The 20,692-nt window shown below is 32.0% G+C and overlaps 1 protein-coding gene across 1 annotated transcript; it reads right to left on the reverse strand.

Moving 5' to 3' along the window:
* Positions 1 to 14,785: 14,785 nt before the first annotated feature.
* LOC138305026 (uncharacterized) lies at positions 14,786 to 18,555 on the reverse strand. Its single transcript, XM_069245438.1, has 5 exons — positions 18,460 to 18,555; positions 17,157 to 17,364; positions 16,691 to 16,764; positions 16,185 to 16,430; positions 14,786 to 15,985 (listed from the first exon to the last, which is right to left on the reverse strand). The coding sequence occupies exons 1-5, from the start codon at positions 18,553 to 18,555 to the stop codon at positions 15,725 to 15,727; spliced, it is 885 nt and encodes a 294-aa protein (XP_069101539.1). The 3' UTR covers positions 14,786 to 15,724.
* Between the last annotated feature and the right edge of the window lie 2,137 nt (positions 18,556 to 20,692).

Raw genomic sequence — 20,692 nt, forward strand, 5'->3', positions numbered from 1 at the left:
TGGTAAGGATGACGACGAATGTGAACATTTTTATAAAAACGTTGAAAGATAAATACGACAACACCATTTTACATTTAGCATCAGTAAATGGTAAAAAGGAGATGTGTTGTTATCTTATCAAAGAATTCCCGTCTTTGCTGCCTCTCAGAGATAACCACAAAAAGCACTGTCTTCATTGGATAGCATATCAAGGCGATGTAGAATGTTTCCAATCCGTAGCTGCCTTAACTTTACACGGTAAGGATGACGAAGAACGTGAACATTTTATCAAAACGCTGAAAGATAAATACGACAAAACCATTTTGCATTTAGCATCAGAAAATGGTCAAACAGAGATGTGTTGTTATCTTATCAAAGAATTCCCGTCTTTGCTGCCTCTCAGAGATAACCACAAAAAGCACTGTCTCCATTGGATAGCATATCAAGGCGATGTAGAATGTTTCCAATCCGTAGCTGCCTTAACATTATATGGTAAGGATGCAAAAGAGGGTGAACATTTTATCAAAACGCTGAAAGATAAATACGACAAAACCATTTTGCATTCAGCATCAGCAAATGGTAAAAAGGAGATGTGTTGTTATCTAATCAAAGAATTCCCGTCTTTGCTGCCACTCAGAGATAACCACAATATGCACTGTCTTCATTGGATAGCATATCAAGGCGATGTAGAATGTTTCCATTCCGTAGCAGTTTTAACATTATATGGTAAGGATGCAAAAGAGAGTGAACATTTTATCAAAACGCTGAAAAGTAAAAACGACAAAACCATTTTGCATTTAGCATCGGAAAATGGTAAAAAGGAGATGTGTTGTTATCTAATCAAAGAATTCCCGTCTTTGCTCCCACTCAGAGATAATCAAAATAAGCACTGTCTCCATTGGATAGCATGTCAAGGCCATGTAGAATGTTTCCGATCTGTAGCCGCCCTGACTCTACACTGTACTGATGGCGACGAACGTGAACATTTTATCAAAACGCTGAAAGATAAATACGGCAAAACTGTTTTGCATTTAGCATCACAAAATGGTAAAAAGGAGATGTGTTGTTATCTTATCAAAGAATTCCCGTCTTTGTTGCCACTCAGAGATAATCAAAATATGCACTGTCTCCATTGGATAGCATATCTTGGTGATGTAGAATGTTTCAAATCAGTAGCTGCCTTAGCCCTACATGGTAAGAATAAGGAAGAGGGTAACAACTATATTAAGACACTGACAAATGCATGGGGCATAACTGTTTTGCATTCAGCATCAGGAAATGGGAAGACAAAGATGTGTTGTTATCTGATTAAACAATATCCGTCTTTACTGCCCCTCAGGGATAACATCTACAAGCACTGTCTCCATTGGATAGCATATCAAGGAGATGTAGAATGTTTCAAATCCGTAGCTGCCTTAACTTTACACGGTAAGGATGACGAAGAACGTGAACATTTTATCAAAACGCTGAAAGATAAATACGACAAAACCATTTTGCATTTAGCATCAGAAAATGGTAAAAAGGAGATGTGTTGTTATCTTATCAAAGAATTCCCGTCTTTGCTGCCACTCAGAGATATTCAAAATATGCACTGTCTCCATTGGATAGCATGTCTAGGTCATGTAGAATGTTTCCAATCCGTAGCTGCCTTAACATTATATGGTAAGGATCCGGAAAAGAGTGAACATTTTATCAATACGCTGACATATCAATACAACCAAACTGTTTTGCATTTAGCATCACTTCAAGGGAAGACAGAAATGTGTTGTTATCTTATCAAAGAATTCCCGTCTTTGTTGCCACTCAGAGATAATCAAAATATGCACTGTCTCCATTGGATAGCATGTCAAGGAGATGTAGAATGTTTCAAATCCGTAGCTGCCTTAACTTTACACGGTAAGGATGACGAAGAACGTGAACATTTTATCAAAACGCTGAAAGATAAATACGACAAAACCATTTTGCATTCAGCATCAGAAAATGGTAAAACAAAGATGTGTTGTTATCTTATCAACGCATTTCCGTCTTTACTGCCCCTCAGAGATAACAACAATTTGCACTGTCTCCACTTGATAGCAAATCAAGGACATGTAGAATGTTTCCAATACGTAGCTGCCTTAGCCTTATTTGGTAAGAATGCGGAAAAGAGTAAACATTTTATCAAAACGCTGAAAGATAAATACGACAAAACTGTTTTGCATTTAGCATCAGAAAATGGTAAAAAGGAGATGTGTTGTTATCTTATCAAAGAATTCCCGTCTTTGTTGCCTCTCAGAGATAACCACAAAAAGCACTGTCTTCATTGGATAGCATATCAAGGCGATGTAGAATGTTTCCAATCCGTAGCTGCCTTAACATTATATGGTAAGGATGCAAAAGAGGGTGAACATTTTATCAAAACGCTGAAAGATAAATACGACAAAACCATTTTGCATTCAGCATCAGCAAATGGTAAAAAGGAGATGTGTTGTTATCTTATCAAAGAATTCCCGTCTTTGTTGCCACTCAGAGATAATCAAAATATGCACTGTCTCCATTGGATAGCATATCTTGGTCATGTAGAATGTTTCAAATCAGTAGTTGCCTTAGCCCTACATGGTAAGAATAAGGAAGAGGGTAACAACTATATTAAGACATTGACAAATACATGGGGCAGAACTGTTTTGCATTCAGCATCAGAAAATGGGAAGACAGAAATGTGTTGTTATCTTATTGAACAATATCCGTCTTTACTGCCCCTCAGGGATAACATCTACAAGCACTGTCTCCATTGGATAGCATATCAAGGAGATGTAGAATGTTTCAAATCCGTAGCTGCCTTAACTTTTTTGGGTCAGGATAAGACAAAGTGTGAACATTTTATTGCAAATCTAAGAGATAAATAACGCAAAACGGTTTTGCCTCAAGCTTCAGAAAATGGAAAGACAGAGATGTGTTGTTATCTTATCAACAAATATCCGTCTTTACTGCATCTGAGAGATATTCTGATTACACACTGTCTCCATTTGATAGCTTGTCAGGGTTTTGTAGAATGTTTCAAATATGTATCTTCATTAATGCATTTTGGTCAGGACATGAATCAGCGTGAATCTTTTATTGCAAATCTAATAGATGCATATGGCAAAACTGTTTTGCATCAAGCTTCAGCAAATGGGAAGACAGAGATGTGTCGGTGTATCTTATCAACCAATATCCGTCTTTACTTCACCTCAGAGATAATCTCAATAGACACAGTCTGCACTGGATAGCATATGGAGGCGATGTAGAATGCTTTAAATCAGTTTCTTCCTTAGCTTTACATGGAAAGGATGAGAGATCACGTGAAAATTGCATCAAAACGTTGATAGATAAACACGGTAAAACTATTTTGCATTCAGCATTAACAGAAGGGAAGACAGAGATGTGCCGTTATCTTATCAATGCATTTCCGTATTTACTGTCCCTCAGAGATAACAACAAGTGACACTGTTTCCATTGGATAGCACACAGAGGTGACGTAAACTGTTTCAAACCAGTAGCTGATTTGACTTTAAGCGCTAAGGACACGATAAAGCGTTTATCAGAACGCTAACAGATAAATATGGCAAAACTATTTTCCATTTATCATCACGAAATCGAAAGACCGAAATGTATTGTTACCTTATGAATGAATTTACATATCATTAAAACATTCACTGTTTTGATTGGGTAGCATTTCAAAGCGATGTTAAATCTAATGTTTAATGTTTACAACCGTTATCTGTCTTTACTTAACGCGGTAAGGAAAAAGAAGAAAGTAAACACTTATTGAAATATTAAAATTTGTTTTCGGTCAAACTGTTTTACATTTTCCATCAAACGTATTCAATACAGACGTGATATATATACCACTAGGCCATGGAGAACGTCTGACTAGTAATCCAGAAGTCCGCCGGCAAATGCAATGCACCCTTATATATTGGCGCCCATGGCGACTCGAAGTTTCAATCCTAGAAAGGGAGTTTATACCGTGGTCAATACTAGCCGCAACATATACTTCTCTGCAAGGGAGAACTTTTAGATCGAGTAGATTTAGTATATCCGGCACCCTGTTACACATATATGTGATACTTATTCACATACCACGTGATATCGGATTTGTAAAATATGATTACCGCCGCTAACGTCGAAAACAAAGAGTTTGTCTCATTCGAAAGGACGTACAGAGGCGTAGCCTGATGTCCAATCCATTCGACGAATAAAATGTCACAAAAATTGATAGAAAATAATCAATATTTTATTAGTTAAGGATATATGTTACAGATATGATTTTATAAAATACCTATATTGTATATAGCTATTCACGACCAGGCCATTACATGATGGTTATCAGTAAGTGTCCTAATATGATTATATAGCAGCTCTATGAGAGCTGTATCTATTTATAAATATCCATTGTGTCTTCTTGTTTATAGAGGTGAATTTAAAAAGATATTTAAGACTAATACGTAAAAACAGGTGCACATATCCAGCTAAGTTTCTTATATTAACAGTTGACTATTTCCTGAAAATATTTTTGCTGTTCAAATTCTACCTCTATATGTTATGTTTTTGTATGATCCTGTATCATTTGTCTTTACGTTATCAAGGATATAGATAGACAGACATGGTCTTCTTGTATAAATATTAAGAGCTAATACTAGCTCCCATATCTTCTCATCGTTATGCACTTAGTGCTAGAGGTGTACAGATTTTATCTGTATGACTTGTTTCACAGCTAATTATAGGTCCTATATAACCAGAAAGTAGAAGTTTACGTATTTTCTCATATATCAGATATACAACATTTATGTATATGACTTGTTGATCAATGATTATTCTAACTACCTCTTTTATTGTTTGAAATGCACAATATCTTGTCAGAAAACATTATTGATAAATGATTCAATGAATATGTTATGAATAAACAATGAATTTATTTTAGATTGGTTTATAGTTCGTATACATAGGTTTTAATGATTTATTTATTTATTTGAACGTTACCATATATAAAGCATTGCTATTCATAGTGTAAATATTTATCGTGTTATTGACCTTATATTTAACACAACTCATAAATATCTTGTCAAAGAACGCACTTATTTTTCGATTATAAATCGAAAACTTCTGAATCATAACGTAATTCATAACAATGCTAACACTGTCAACATTCATTTTGAGTGTATTTGAGGCATATGTGTATTATAAGCATATTTTTATACAAAAGGTTTGATATCTGAACAGATACGTAAACAGGTTGAATGTTCATTAGCTGTGTTTGTATACAGGAAAGTATTGAATATTAGTGTATAACATAACAACATTTGTATATATAAAAGTACTCTTACAATTAATTGTTTCAGTTTTTGTAGTGTGAATATTTATTATGACCTGATAATTTTATTGAAATATATAAGGTTTGATATCAGAACAGATACGTAAACAGGTAGAATGTTCATTAACTGTTTTTGTATATAGGAAACTATTGAATATTAGTTAATAACATAATAAGATTTGTATGTATAAAGGTGTTCTTACAATTAATTAAACACATGTTTTTTGTGGTGTGAATACTTAATATGTTCATGGCCTGATAATTTATTGAGTATACATATCATATTGTTTTAATAGGCATGTTTTCAATGTCTTCTACGAAGTTAACGTATAATGGTAGTCTTACAATTAAACACAAGTTTATACATAATGTTAATGTATATCGTATTTATTATGTATATAACCTGAGATTGTAATAACACGAACAATATACATATCTGAGAAAACTTTTCACGTACCTAAGAAATTGCTAAGAGTATGCCAGAACAATATTTATCATCCTGTTAAAAGTTTTCGCAATGCAATATTTTATTTTCACTGATAAACATAAGATCAATTCCATTGTTCGGTTCTGTTGTGAAAATAATTCTCTGTAAAGGTGTAAAACGCTGGAATCAGAATATGAAAAGGACACTATTTGAAAATAGGACACTATTTGTAAATAGGAGTTTTCATTATGTTGAACAAATAGGTTTTGGAGATACGTGCTAGGTTTTATTAATAAGTACACAGTTAAGAAAATTCATTTTAGCTATCTCGCTCGGTTGAGTGTCAGACTTGGTTTCTTAGAAAAGGAAATGCTAAATGTGTATAAAGAGCATCAATGTAATGTAACGAAAAAGTCACTTTACCATTAATTATAGCATGTGGAAAATTAAGTTATAGGGTGGTCTTTTAGTGGGACCGCGTAAATTTACCATATCATTATTAATAAGATACTGAACACATTTGAAAATATAAGATCAGTTAAAGTTGTTAATTGTTTAATGTTAAAGATACTACACCGCCGACCAATGATATTGTTTATGTACTAAAACGGGAGGAGACGAATTAATATGTTTCTTCATTTACAAAAGCTTCTTACTTTACAGTATTACCATCATTAAAAAGTGTAATCTTCTTATTGATATTCAGTATAGAAATATTAAAATGATAATAAATTTCATACCAAATACAGCCATGCCCTTAATGGAATGATGTACATAAACTGATTTCACAGACTACAAAATCAGAGTCAATTATTTTATATGTATTTTGTTTCATTAAGACATATAATATATATATTCAAAATAACATTTTATTTTTGTCCGAAGAATGTTTATTTTATTATCTGTCGGCGGTGAAGTATCTGTAATAGAACTGAACATGTTTGAAAACATATGATCGGATTTATTCTTAATATTGTTATTACGAAACTGGATATGTTTAAAAGGTATGCTTAATTTTGATACTAGACATTTTTACTAAGACAATTGTTTGAAAAGATATGATCGGTTTAAGTTGTGAAAAGCGTTGCAAATAGAAACTGAACATGTTTGAATGATATGATCGGTTTAAGTTGTAAATAGATTTGTTAATAGAAACTAAACATGTTTGAAAAGATGTGTTTGGTTTTAGTTCTTGAACATGTTTGCTAAGATTTATTTGGAAACTAAATATTGTTTGCAAAGATATGACCGGTTTCAGCTGTACATGTTAATGGTTGGTGTTTTTAAGAAACTGAACATATTTTAAATATATGATTGGTTTTATTCCTATAATATATTTGCTGACCAAGCCGCTGGACATGTGTGAAAAATAATGATAGTTTAAATTGTAAATAGTATTTTTAGATATGCTACACAGCCAACATATAGTATTTGTTGTGTATTCAAACGGGAGGACACGAATTGTTTATATGTCTTTAGACTGTTACCATCATTGAAAAATTTTGAAAAAAAAACTTACTATTAATTTGAATAAAAATATCTAAAATGATAATTTGCTCCCCGAATAATCCCATGTCACTAGACCCTATATGGAATGTGGTACTGATTGCGCAGAAAACAAAAGCAAAGCAAATTATTGTATATGTATTTTGTGTTACTAAGACATATATATAAGATATATGCTCGATTAAACTTCAGTGTTTGTCCTAACCATAAATATTCCTTATGATCAGTCGGCGGTGGTGCATCTTAAATAGAAACTAAGTATGTTTGAAACGATATGATCGGTTTAAAATGTAAATAATTAATTTTTCTTTGTTTTCATACTAATTCCGACTTTTTTATTGGCATATTCTTTGTCTTCCTACCTCTTCGAAGAAAAGTATCCGAGAATATAGCGAAATTCCGACGTAATCATGACGTCACAATATATAGAGACATCGACATTGAGTATTAATTTGGAAAAATAATCCACCAGAAAACAATAGAATCGTATGCTTAAATGTGTTCTATTCATCAAGTACACGAAAAATTAATTATAAGCATTGATGTCACTATTTTTAACTTCATTGGATTATGAAATAAATTTTGTTTGAAAACTTTTGTGAGAATCCGCGTAATATAAATTGATCAGGTATGAACATATATGATTGGTTTAAGTTGTATACATGTTAAATATTTTTAAATGAAACCAATCATGTTTGAAAAGATATGATCAGTTTTAGTTCTGAATATTATTATTTCGAAACTGAATATGTTTGAAAAGACATAGCCGGTTTCAGGTGTACATGTTATTATCATTATCAAGAAACTGAACAAATTTGCAAGATATGATTAATTTATTCGTATAATTTATTTGCTGACCAAAACGCTGAAAAGACATGATCGGTTTTATTTGTAAATATTATTATCAAGAAACTGAACATGTTTGAAAAGATATGGTCGGTTTAATTTGTAAACATTATTACTAAGAAATTGATTATGTTTGAAAAGACATAGCCGGTTTCAATTTTTTCATGTTAATATTATTATTAAGAAACTGAACATATTTTAAAGATATGATTAATTGTATTCGCTGACTAAGACAGTGGACATGTTGGAAAATATGTGATCGGCTGAGTTGTAAATATTAGTATTGAGAAACTGAACATGTTTGAAAAGATATGATAGGTTTTAGTTGTAAATATTAATATTGAGAAACTGAACATGTTTGGAAAGATATGATCGGTTTTAGTTGTAAATATTAGTATTAAGAAACTGAACATGTTTGAAAAGATATGATCGGTTTTAGTTGTAGATATAAGTATTAAGAAACTGAACATGTTTGAAAAGAAATGATCGGTTTGTGTTGTAAATATTAGTATTAAGAAACTGAACATGTTTGAAAAGATATGATCGGTTTTAGTTGTAAATATTAGTATTAAGAAACTGAACATGTTTGAAAAGATATGATCGGTTTTAGTTGTAAATATAAGTATTAAGAAACTGAACATGTTTGAAAAGATATGATCGGTTTTAGTTGTAAATATTAGTATAAAGAAACTGAACATGTTTGAAAAGATATGATCGGTTTTAGTTGTAAATATTAGTATTAAGAAACTGAACATGTTCGAAAAGATATGATCGGTTTTAGTTGTAAATATAAGTATTAAGAAACTGAACATGTTTGAAAAGATATGATCGGTTTTAGTTGTAGATATAAGTATTAAGAAACTGAACATATTTGAAAAGATATGATCGGTTGAGTTGTAAATATTAGTATTGAGAAACTGAACATGTTTGAAAAGATATGATCGGTTTGAGTTGTAATTATTAGTATTAAGAAACTGAACATGTTTGAAAAGATATGATCGGTTTTAGTTGTAAATATAAGTATTAAGAAACTGAACATGTTTGAAAAGATATGATCGGTTTTAGTTGTAAATATTAGTATATAAAGAAACTGAACATGTTTGAAAAGATATGATCGGTTTTAGTTGTAAATATTAGTATTAAGAAACTGAACATGTTTGAAAAGATATGATCGGTTTAAGTTGTAAATATTAGTATAAAGAAACTGAACATGTTTGAAAAGATATGATCGGTTTTTAGTTGTAAATATTAGTATTAAGAAACTGAACATGTTCGAAAAGATATGATCGGTTTTAGTTGTAAATATAAGTATTAAGAAACTGAACATGTTTGAAAAGATATGATCGGTTTTAGTTGTAAATATTAGTATTAAGAAACTGAACATGTTTGAAAAGATATGATCGGTTTTAGTTGTAGACATAAGTATTAAGAAACTGAACATGTTTGAAAAGAAATGATCGGTTTGTGTTGTAAATATTAGTATTAAGAAACTGAACATGCTTGAAAAGATATGATCGGTTTTAGTTGTAAATATTAGTATTAAGAAACTGAACATGTTTGAAAAGATATGATCGGTTTTAGTTGTAGATATAAGTATTAAGAAACTGAACATGTTTGAAAAGATATGATCGGTTTGTGTTGTAAATATTATTATTAAGAAACGGAACATGTTTGAAAAGATATGATCGGTTTTAGTTGTAAATATTAGTATTAAGAAACTGAACATGTTTGAAAAGATATGATCGGTTTTAGTTGTAAATATAAGTATTAAGAAACTGAACATGTTTGAAAAGATATGATCGGTTTTAGTTGTAAATATTAGTATAAAGAAACTGAACATGTTTGAAAAGATATGATCGGTTTTAGTTGTAAATATTAGTATTAAGAAACTGAACATGTTCGAAAAGATATGATCGGTTTTAGTTGTAAATATAAGTATTAAGAAACTGAACATGTTTGAAAAGATATGATCGGTTTTAGTTGTAGATATAAGTATTAAGAAACTGAACATGTTTGAAAAGAAATGATCGGTTTGTGTTGTAAAATATTAGTATTAAGAAACTGAACATGTTTGAAAAGATATGATCGGTTTTAGTTGTAAATATTAGTATTAAGAAACTGAACATGTTTGAAAAGATATGATCGGTTTTAGTTGTAAATATAAGTATTAAGAAAACTGAACATGTTTGAAAAGATATGATCGGTTTTAGTTGTAAATATTAGTATTAAGAAACTGAACATGTTTGAAAAGATATGATCGGTTTTAGTTGTAAATATAAGTATTAAGAAACTGAACATGTTTGAAAAGATATGATCGGTTTTAGTTGTAAATATTAGTATTAAGAAACTGAACATGTTTGAAAAGATATGATCGGTTTTAGTTGTAAATATTAGTATTAAGAAACTGAACATGTTTGAAAAGATATGATCGGTTTTAGTTGTAAATATAAGTATTAAGAAACTGAACATGTTCGAAAAGATATGATCGGTTTTAGTTGTAAATATAAGTATTAAGAAACTGAACATGTTTGAAAAGATATGATCGGTTTTAGTTGTAAATATTAGTATTAAGAAACTGAACATGTTTGAAAAGATATGATCGGTTTTAGTTGTAAATATTAGTATTAAGAAACTGAACATGTTCGAAAAGATATGATCGGTTTTAGTTGTAAATATAAGTATTGAGAAACTGAACATATTTGAAAAGATATGATCGGCTGAGTTGTAAATATTAGTATTGAGAAACTGAACATGTTTGAAAAGATATGATCGGTTTTAGTTGTAGACATAAGTATTAAGAAACTGAACATGTTTGAAAAGAAATGATCGGTTTGTGTTGTAAATATTAGTATTAAGAAACTGAACATGCTTGAAAAGATATGATCGGTTTTAGTTGTAAATATTAGTATTAAGAAACTGAACATGTTTGAAAAGATATGATCGGTTTTAGTTGTAGATATAAGTATTAAGAAACTGAACATGTTTGAAAAGAAATGATCGGTTTGTGTTGTAAATATTAGTATTAAGAAACTGAACATGTTTGAAAAGATATGATCGGTTTTAGTTGTAAATATTAGTATTAAGAAACTGAACATGTTTGAAAAGATATGATCGGTTTTAGTTGTAAATATAAGTATTAAGAAACTGAACATGTTTGAAAAGATATGATCGGTTTTAGTTGTAAATATTAGTATAAAGAAACTGAACATGTTTGAAAAGATATGATCGGTTTTTAGTTGTAAATATTAGTATTAAGAAACTGAACATGTTCGAAAAGATATGATCGGTTTTAGTTGTAAATATAAGTATTAAGAAACTGAACATGTTTGAAAAGATATGATCGGTTTTATTTGTAAACATAAGTATTAAGAAACTGAACATGTTTGAAAAGATATGATCGGTTTTAGTTGTAAATATTAGTATTAAGAAACTGAACATGTTTGAAAAGATATGATCGGTTTTAGTTGTAAATATTAGTATTAAGAAACTGAACATGTTTGAAAAGATATGATCGGTTTTAGTTGTAAATATAAGTATTAAGAAACTGAACATGTTTGAAAAGATATGATCGGTTTTAGTTGTAAATATTAGTATAAAGAAACTGAACATGTTTGAAAAGATATGATCGGTTTTAGTTGTAAATATAAGTATTAAGAAACTGAACATGTTTGAAAAGATATGATCGGTTTTAGTTGTAAATATTAGTATTAAGAAACTGAACATGTTTGAAAAGATATGATCGGTTTTAGTTGTAAATATTAGTATTAAGAAACTGAACATGTTTGAAAAGATATGATCGGTTTTAGTTGTAAATATAAGTATTAAGAAACTGAACATGTTTGAAAAGATATGATCGGTTTTAGTTGTAAATATTAGTATTAAGAAACTGAACATGTTTGAAAAGATATGATCGGTTTTAGTTGTAAATATTAGTATTAAGAAACTGAACATGTTTGAAAAGATATGATCGGTTTTAGTTGTAGACATAAGTATTAAGAAACTGAACATGTTTGAAAAGAAATGATCGGTTAGTTGTAAATATTATTAAGAAACTGAACATGTTTGAAAAGAATGATCGGTTTGTGTTGTAAATATTAGTATTAAGAAACTGAACATGTTTGAAAAGATATGATCGGTTTTAGTTGTAAATATTAGTATTAAGAAACTGAACATGTTTGAAAAGATATGATCGGTTTTAGTTGTAAATATTAGTATTAAGAAACTGAACATGTTTGAAAAGATATGATCGGTTTTAGTTGTAAACATAAGTATTAAGAAACTGAACATGTTTGAAAAGATATGATCGGTTTTTAGTTGTAAATATTAGTATTAAGAAACTGAACATGTTTGAAAAGATATGATCGGTTTTAGTTGTAAATATTAGTATTAAGAAACTGAACATGTTTGAAAAGATATGGTCGGTTTTAGTTGTAAATATTAGTATTAAGAAACTGAACATGTTTGAAAAGATATGATCGGTTTTATTTGTAAACATAAGTATTAAGAAACTGAACATGTTTGAAAAGATATGATCGGTTTTAGTTGTAAATATTAGTATTAAGAAACTGAACATGTTTGAAAAGATATGATCGGTTTTAGTTATAAATATTAGTGTAAGAAACTGAACATGTTTGAAAAGATATGATCGGTTTTAGTTATAAATATTAGTGTAAGAAACTGAACATGTTTGAAAAGATATGATCGGTTTTATTTGTAAACATAAGTATTAAGAAACTGAATATGTTTGAAAAGATATGATCGGTTTTAATTGTAAATATTAGTATTAAGAAACTGAACATGTTTGAAAAGATATGATCGGTTTTAGTTGTAAATGATAGTATTAAGAAACTGAACATATTTGAAAAGATATGATCGGTTTCAGTTGTAAATGGTTTTGTTAAAAGAACCTGATCAAACATGTTCGAAAGGATTAATTGGTTTAAGTTGTAAGTAACATTGTGAAAGATGCTTTACTGCCAACGAATGAAAATTGTTTTTAATATATCAAAATGAATGGAGACAAATAAGTACACTTTATTTTTCTTCGTTTACACCAGATACTTACTGTACAATATTAGCATAATTGAAAAGTTTGAAGTTCGTATTATTATTCAGAATGAAAATATTTAAAATAATAAACTGTATCCTGTAAACAGTACATGGCACTATGCCCTATATGAAAAGAGGTGATGTTTCCACAGATAACAAAAGCAAAGCAAATATTTTTTTTTATGATTTTTGTTTATTAAGAAATATAAATATTCACGGTTTAATTTTATTGTTTTTCCAAATGATGAATATTGTTTAATCTTCGACGGTAAAACATATTTAATAGAAACTGGACATGTATGAAAAAATATGATCAGGTTAAGTTATAAATATTATTATTAAGAAACAACATGTTTGAGAAGATATAATCAGTTGAAGTTGTAAATGTAAATGATTAAGAAACTGTTCATATTTGAAAGATATGATTAGTTTTATTCGTACAATATATTTGCTGACTAAGACGCTGAACATGTTTGAAAAGATATGATCGGTTTTAGTTACAAATATTTCTATCGAGTGAGAATAAATGTTGGCTGTATGTGTATGAGAAAGGAATAATAAAAGATAGTTAAAACAAAATTTAGTATTTGTATCTTCCTTTTTATTTCATAGATGTATTTGGCATAATCTAAAGAGTTACAATATATGAGATGACTTTACTTTACGGTGACATTATACTGACAACGGACAAACCAATCGCCCCACTTCCTTGAACAGGAACAAAAACTACCACATTTATAGACTATTCTAATCAAACCCAGAACCGAGACCCATCCTCACAGGGATGAACCCCCAACCGAAGGCCAAAAGTGAGGCGGTGCCAAGAGAAACGTTACATAGAATGTAGTCAGTTAGAAAGGAGAGAAACTATAGATTGTTTCTATAGCAGAAAGTATGAAGATAGAAGTAGAAAGTAGAATAACCTTTTAAAAGGGTATCAACATAATCTAACTTTGTTTGTACAGCTTCGTATCTGTATTTAAGAGCTTGGAATATCACCTGTTCTACATAACACTATACGGTTTTGAAAGGTTCAAAGAGTAATATTTACTGTCGACTGAAAAGTTTTTAGTATCATTATGTATTGGTATAACGTATCAGAAACTTTGAACAAAATAATTGAAGGACAACAAAGGTAATATCTAACAATTGTTTTATTAATATGATTAAACGTCCAACGTTTTATTACATTTGCGGACGAGCTGATACAGTTAGAATTGGATGGGTAATTATTTTTATGATCAATATCTATATCTATAAAGCATACTAAGAAAACGATATATTATGTAGTTCAATAATATATATCTATGTACAAGAACCGGATTTCTATTTATTTTAATCGAGTTATTTCCCTTTGTTTCACCTTGTCAGTACTGATCAAAGAAGCGAAACAAAGGGACGTAACTCTGACAGACCTGAATGATCATAACCAAATATACTGGCCTTACTTATTTGGACAAGGTAGATATATACTGTAGTTTTAAGGAATGTTTAATATTCTTAAGCACAACCATGGATAAATTAATATACAAATAAATAATAAATCACATGTAAATATCGATAAACTATGATATAAATCCCGACAAATTACTTTCTTTCTATAAATATTTGTATACTCCGAATGACACATCTAATTAATTAATCATATAGCAGGTTACGACTATGGTATATTCTTAGATATGATCCACCGCTAACAAACGGTATTTGTTCCCTATCAAAAACAAGAGCAGACGTATTGATATTTTTTCAGTTACAAAAGTTACTTACTTTACTCTTAAAACATCCCGTGGCACTATGTCTTGTATGGGATAAAGTACTGATTGCGCATGCACCAAAAGCAAAATAAATTGTTTTATATTATTGTTAGTGCTAATTAGACATCTACATATATGTACACGATTAAACACGAATTATTATTCAGATAATGAGTATTGTTTTATGCTCTGTCGGCGGTGGAGCATCTTTAAGCATTAATCTCAAATAAAGATATTCTTCATTCTTCATAGAATGACATTCTTCATAGACGCAAAGCGGCATAATTCTTTCAGTCTATGCAAAACTAACGACTCTAACATATCCAATTAAATTAATGAAATATTGAAAGATTAAAAAAACGTCGATAACAAACAACGTTTTTTAGTGGTCAGTTGTATGTGACGTCATTAAAATATGTATTATTTTTAAGTCTATCATTGGATATGCAAAGTCGTTTAAAGTCATTATGATTGAATTGAAGCAGCATTAGTGATGTAGTTTTCCTTTAAAGATTATGTAGAGAGCGACGCTTTAAAGTCATACAACCAACCACATATAACGACATTGGTAGTGACAATTGGAGTATCGAGGATGGCATTGTACTAGTTTTATGATCAAATCTTAAAGAATACTAGACACATCAGAGTATACAGAGTAAGGCTAAATGAAAAACTGAAAATATAATTCTCACACTGATATTAAATACTACAACAAACAACAAATTACAAATATATGCAAATATCCATAGAAGAGCGCTCTCCGTTCGACATAACATTACCAATGATACCTAACAGACGATATGTAGTTTAACAATACGTTAGATATGGTTGTCACAAACGTGTGTCATATTCCTTATCTGCCAGTCCGTCAGACATTCCTTCTCCAAGGGGGACAACCCAAGTATCCACCCCAGGATAACTTCCCTTACTACTTCGACTGCCGCCTGTTAAAGATGCGCGGCTGCTGCTGCTTCCTTCTCCGCTGGTTTCTGTCATTGGCTCCTCACCACGGAGTATGTCTACGTCAGGGATAGGGTTGGTCATGTGACTCACGTGCCGGTTTTCTGTCTTCGTCAATAAGGAGCGCTCCAACTTAAAAAATGTATATACGTGTATTATTATACGTTATCAAGCATAAGACAATAGTCTATGAAGTCCATACGGATTTTGATTCAAGGGGAATGATCAAAGATGTTTGCAAGGTTTGATACAGGTATATAACACAAAAAATGAATTTGTTATTGGATTATGAGGCCTAAGATATCCATGAAAAATTACAGAGAATGCATACTTGTTTAGCATAACGTATTCCGGATGGGCAGTACCACATCCCTGTTCTCGCCTTATTCCGAAGATAAACAACAGCAACTACACCAGTAAACGCCACGAAGCTTGATAGAATGATCACTGCCAGGAACAGGCCGAAGTGTTGTGCGAAGATTGACGTCCGTCCGGTCACGTCCTTGGGTCTTATTGTATCTGTAGCTCCACTTTCAGGTACAGAAAACTCGGTCAGCGTTGCTCCATAGAATCTAAGCTAAGAACAAAAACTTTTATTTCAGATTCTTCATTTTGTCTATGATTCCGACTTTGTTTTTCTCGTTTTTATATTAAAAAGCTACGAATATTGTTAAGAAGTTAACTCATGATACCACTGACGCGAGCTCAATTTAAATTTTAATTGAGATGATAAAAGAAATCTGGATCTTTTAACGTAAAATCATAATTGTATACCTAGAGCATCACATGTTTTTTGTTAGACTTATCTTGTATCATGATAAAATAAACACAACTTACGTCTTGTCCCAAAGATAGCCTCACTTCCCTTCTCTGTAAAAGGTACTCGAGGTAACGACTCTGAACAAATCCACCTACACAAATATCAGAAATAGTAATGTCGTGATAATATAGGATCCTGAAAATCCGGTGGTCCTAGATATAGGGAGAAACGACTGTCATATTACAAGCATCTTCATTAGAGCGTTATATCAAATAAACTACTTTTTAAGTTAGAAGAAAATTATGGATACAGCAAGAACAAATGTGGAAGACAAATAATAATGAAGTCAAAGAGAAAAATACAATCTTACACGATCCGTCATGTGGACAGGGATATCTCATCCCGAGCGAAAGATTGTGGCTAGTCAACCCAGGCTTTCGCTCGGGTTGAAATATCACTGTCAAAATGACAGGCCAGATTATTTTAGTATTCTGCTTTTCGCATTATATTGGATAATCTCTATGCATTCTTGTAACAACGTACCTAATGGATGTTTGACCTCTAGCAAAAGAACAACGATGTTGCCCATTGATGATGTGTTCCGGATGTAAACATCTGATGACAGGAAGTGGGTGCTATTTCGATGAGAGTCGAGTGATTCTCTTATATCACGTCGAAAACGTCGTCCATAGAACCGAGTTAGCATTCTTGCAAACGCTGTTTTGACAGATGCCCGAAAATTTTGCTCACCCTGTAAAATCCAAACATATTTCTTTATAACGGTGTATTTTTCACCAGTGTCTAATTTTTGCTATTTTCGTCAGAACATAGCTTGGCGAAAATTGAACTGGCGAATATCAAATAAGTAGGAGTAAGTTCACATTAACTGATAACGGGTATTCCATCATAATTATTTGATAATACCGAACAAAATTAAAAGAAAAAAATCTCTGTTAAAAGAACTCATGAAGATATTTCCCAACAACAACGTTGCTTAATTTATTTGGCTACAAAAAAAATAAGCGTTGCCATTTTTGGTTGACGCTGCAGATGACGTCAACTTCGGGTCACGTGCGGAGCTTCCAAGGGGTTATTTTCCTGGGTTTATTTCCCTCGGGGGTTATTTCCCTGGGGTTATTGCCTTCGGGGTTATTTCCCTGGGGGTTATTTCCCTCGCCTTCCATTTCCGGGGAAACATCTAACTTATTCAATGTCATGTGATTAAGTTTAATCCAATCAGAACATTCTAAATGAAAGTGAGGTATAATAATAGCAATTGTCTATCATATCATATGTCTCTACTACGATAAATAAAAATTATAAATCGCCCTTGAAACAAATTAGATGTTACAGTATATTAGCTACTGTGTTCAGAGTTTAGAACAGTGAGTATCGTTTATCGCAAGAATGAAATAGCAGGAAATAACCAAATGACACGTGTTAATGTTAAGCCTCGCCATCACCCAAATTTGAAGTTTTCAGATAATCTACGCCAGATAGCCAAACACCTAAAGGGGTTAATTTTCTTTCATTTGACAAAGAATTCTATCGTTTTTCCTTGTGCGCGTCGCGCATAAAGATGCATATGTTAATATATGATGTATCCACAGTCATACATACATCCACACATCGCAACGCAATGCACATACATGAGGCTGTTCTTAAATGACACTAGCTCTTCATATGACGTTAATCTATATAACCGAACTAATCATGTTGTTTGTTCTTGTGACTGACTTCTTCAACACTAAATCGGTTTCAACAGTGTCTCGCTGTGTACTGCATGTATTTTATATATCACTACAGAGAAACTATTTAAGCGTATACAGTGTATGTAGAATCATACCTGTTGATCTTCTATAGCCTCATAAAGGTTGAAGACAATCTGAATGCACTTGGTGCAGCTCTCGCCAGTGGTATCAGAAGAAGGAGGGCAATACATTATGAGTGGCTGATGGTAATAGCTCAGGACGCGTAGATTGTGGTAAACTATCGATAGACTGTGGTAAATCCGTTGATGTTGTCGTTTGGTTTAAAAGGGGTGTTTGCAGTCGAGTTGAATTGATCGTGAAGAATGATCAGACGCAGATGAAGGTCTGATTTGCAGACTACTGAGAGACTGTTCTACTCTCAACGTTGGCAATGCAAGAAGGGACGATGACGTGGAAATCATATTGTGAATAGTTGAAGTAGCCATAGGTTGTCCAATATTTGATACAGATTGAAGAATAATCTGAGAAGACGATGACGTTGAGGCAACACTTTGTATCGGTTGCGATATTGTTGAATGGGATGGAATGTCTCGTTGACTTTCAAGATGCATGGAAGTAGTAACAGATAAAGAATATGTGTTTGCCATATCCCCAGTAGCTACCAAAGAAGGCTCAAGACAAGTACTACAAGAGGTTGTATATTGTCTACTGGTTGATGCCAACACATTCCGAGGCGATTCAGGATTCTTTGGGTCAAGCCCTATATAAATGTTAGTATTTGAATTGTCATCGGCTTTATCAATAGACGCTGTTGGCAAAATATAAGCATCAGCAGATGTTCTAGTAATGTATTCGGCCATCCATTTTGTTGTCGTTGATACCGTTATATAGTCACTGACATAGTCCTTTGTGGCGAAAGGCATTTGACCACCAGTCGGAAAGACGGGTGGTGTTTTTGACATTTGATCGCTGTTCAAAGACTCTGGAAAAGCAGTTGGCAGAGATGCGCCAACACTGGAATAATTTACCAACAAGACGGAACTATGAATTGGTGATTTTCCAACCAATGAAGTGGTTGCATGTGTGTCTGTTGGCATCACATTTCCTTCTAACATCTCTCGTTTTGTATCTGTTTCCTTAGAAAGTGACCTACTGTCAGGCCCATCCTCATTATTTCCTCCTAGATGTGTTTGAGCTGCTACAACTGGCTGACCGGATGTAAGACTGACAGGCGGTCTCGTTCTATCTCGTAACACCGAGAAGTAAAACGTGATCGGCGTTCGTGTTGCGTAAGTAGTTGTGGGTTGCGGCAAGGATGAGAATTGTTCTGTGAATAATAGATATATTCTTTTATCAGTATAATTAGTATATAACAGTAAAGCTTAATATGTGCATTTGGGAAAAAAATGCCAAGCTCACCAAAATATATATTAAATTCACACTCAGAATGATTAGCAGTTCCTATCTATCGTCAATTTTAACCACAGTTTTAACTCATCTTTGGTCATTCTCTTACAAGCGTACATTTCGTTATATCGGGATGACATCATTTCATTCGGGCTTTGAAAACGAATACATCGTTAAAATTGAACGTGAAAAATGTAAATCTAACAAATAAAGAACAAACCGTTGACATATCGTCTAATGTAAGTGATAAAATCGTAATTTATGTGGGTTTATCGTAAAGTGATAATCAAAAGTTCCAATGATAGCCCATGGACGTAGTTATATCATCAGATCTAAGCTTTCCAGAACATGGAAAATTGCATATTGGAATAATAAATTATCAGTTATAGAAGATTATGGTTGGTGGTTCACAATTATTCACAATGTTCAAGAAATCCAGAGCCTACCCTGAGCTGCAGAGGTAGCTAGAGGCGACACATTCACCATTTGGACATCTGGTGTGGCTTTCAGGACAGGCCATGTCATCTGAAACGTGATCTTACACTTCAGTGAATATTCTTCCATAACCAGGACACTTGTATTTAAAACTGATGTTTTTAAAATCTACACACAAATAAATAAATCTGTACTGTAACACACGCGTACAACGAATTCACGGTTGTAATGTAGTACTCGTCATCTCCCGCTAGAATTCCTGTAAGATGTCAATAGTATTTGTATAACGAACTATGCTTATAACGGGGTGATTTCATTCGTCACCAGAGGTTCGTTGCAACCGTGTTTTACTGTACATGATTTAGAGATATATTTAGTATTATTTACCTAAAGTTGACACATCCCTGATTTGTCTGAGGTCAAGAAGAACACCATTGGCTGTGCTGTCACCCGCAATCGGACGAAGAGGTATGTCGCTTTTCTCAGTGGCTAATTCCCCCGTTTTCACTGTGTAGGGAGATATAT

This window comes from Argopecten irradians, chromosome 12 (genome assembly GCF_041381155.1).
Source record: "Argopecten irradians isolate NY chromosome 12, Ai_NY, whole genome shotgun sequence".
In the NCBI taxonomy this organism is placed as follows: Eukaryota; Metazoa; Mollusca; class Bivalvia; order Pectinida; family Pectinidae; genus Argopecten; species Argopecten irradians.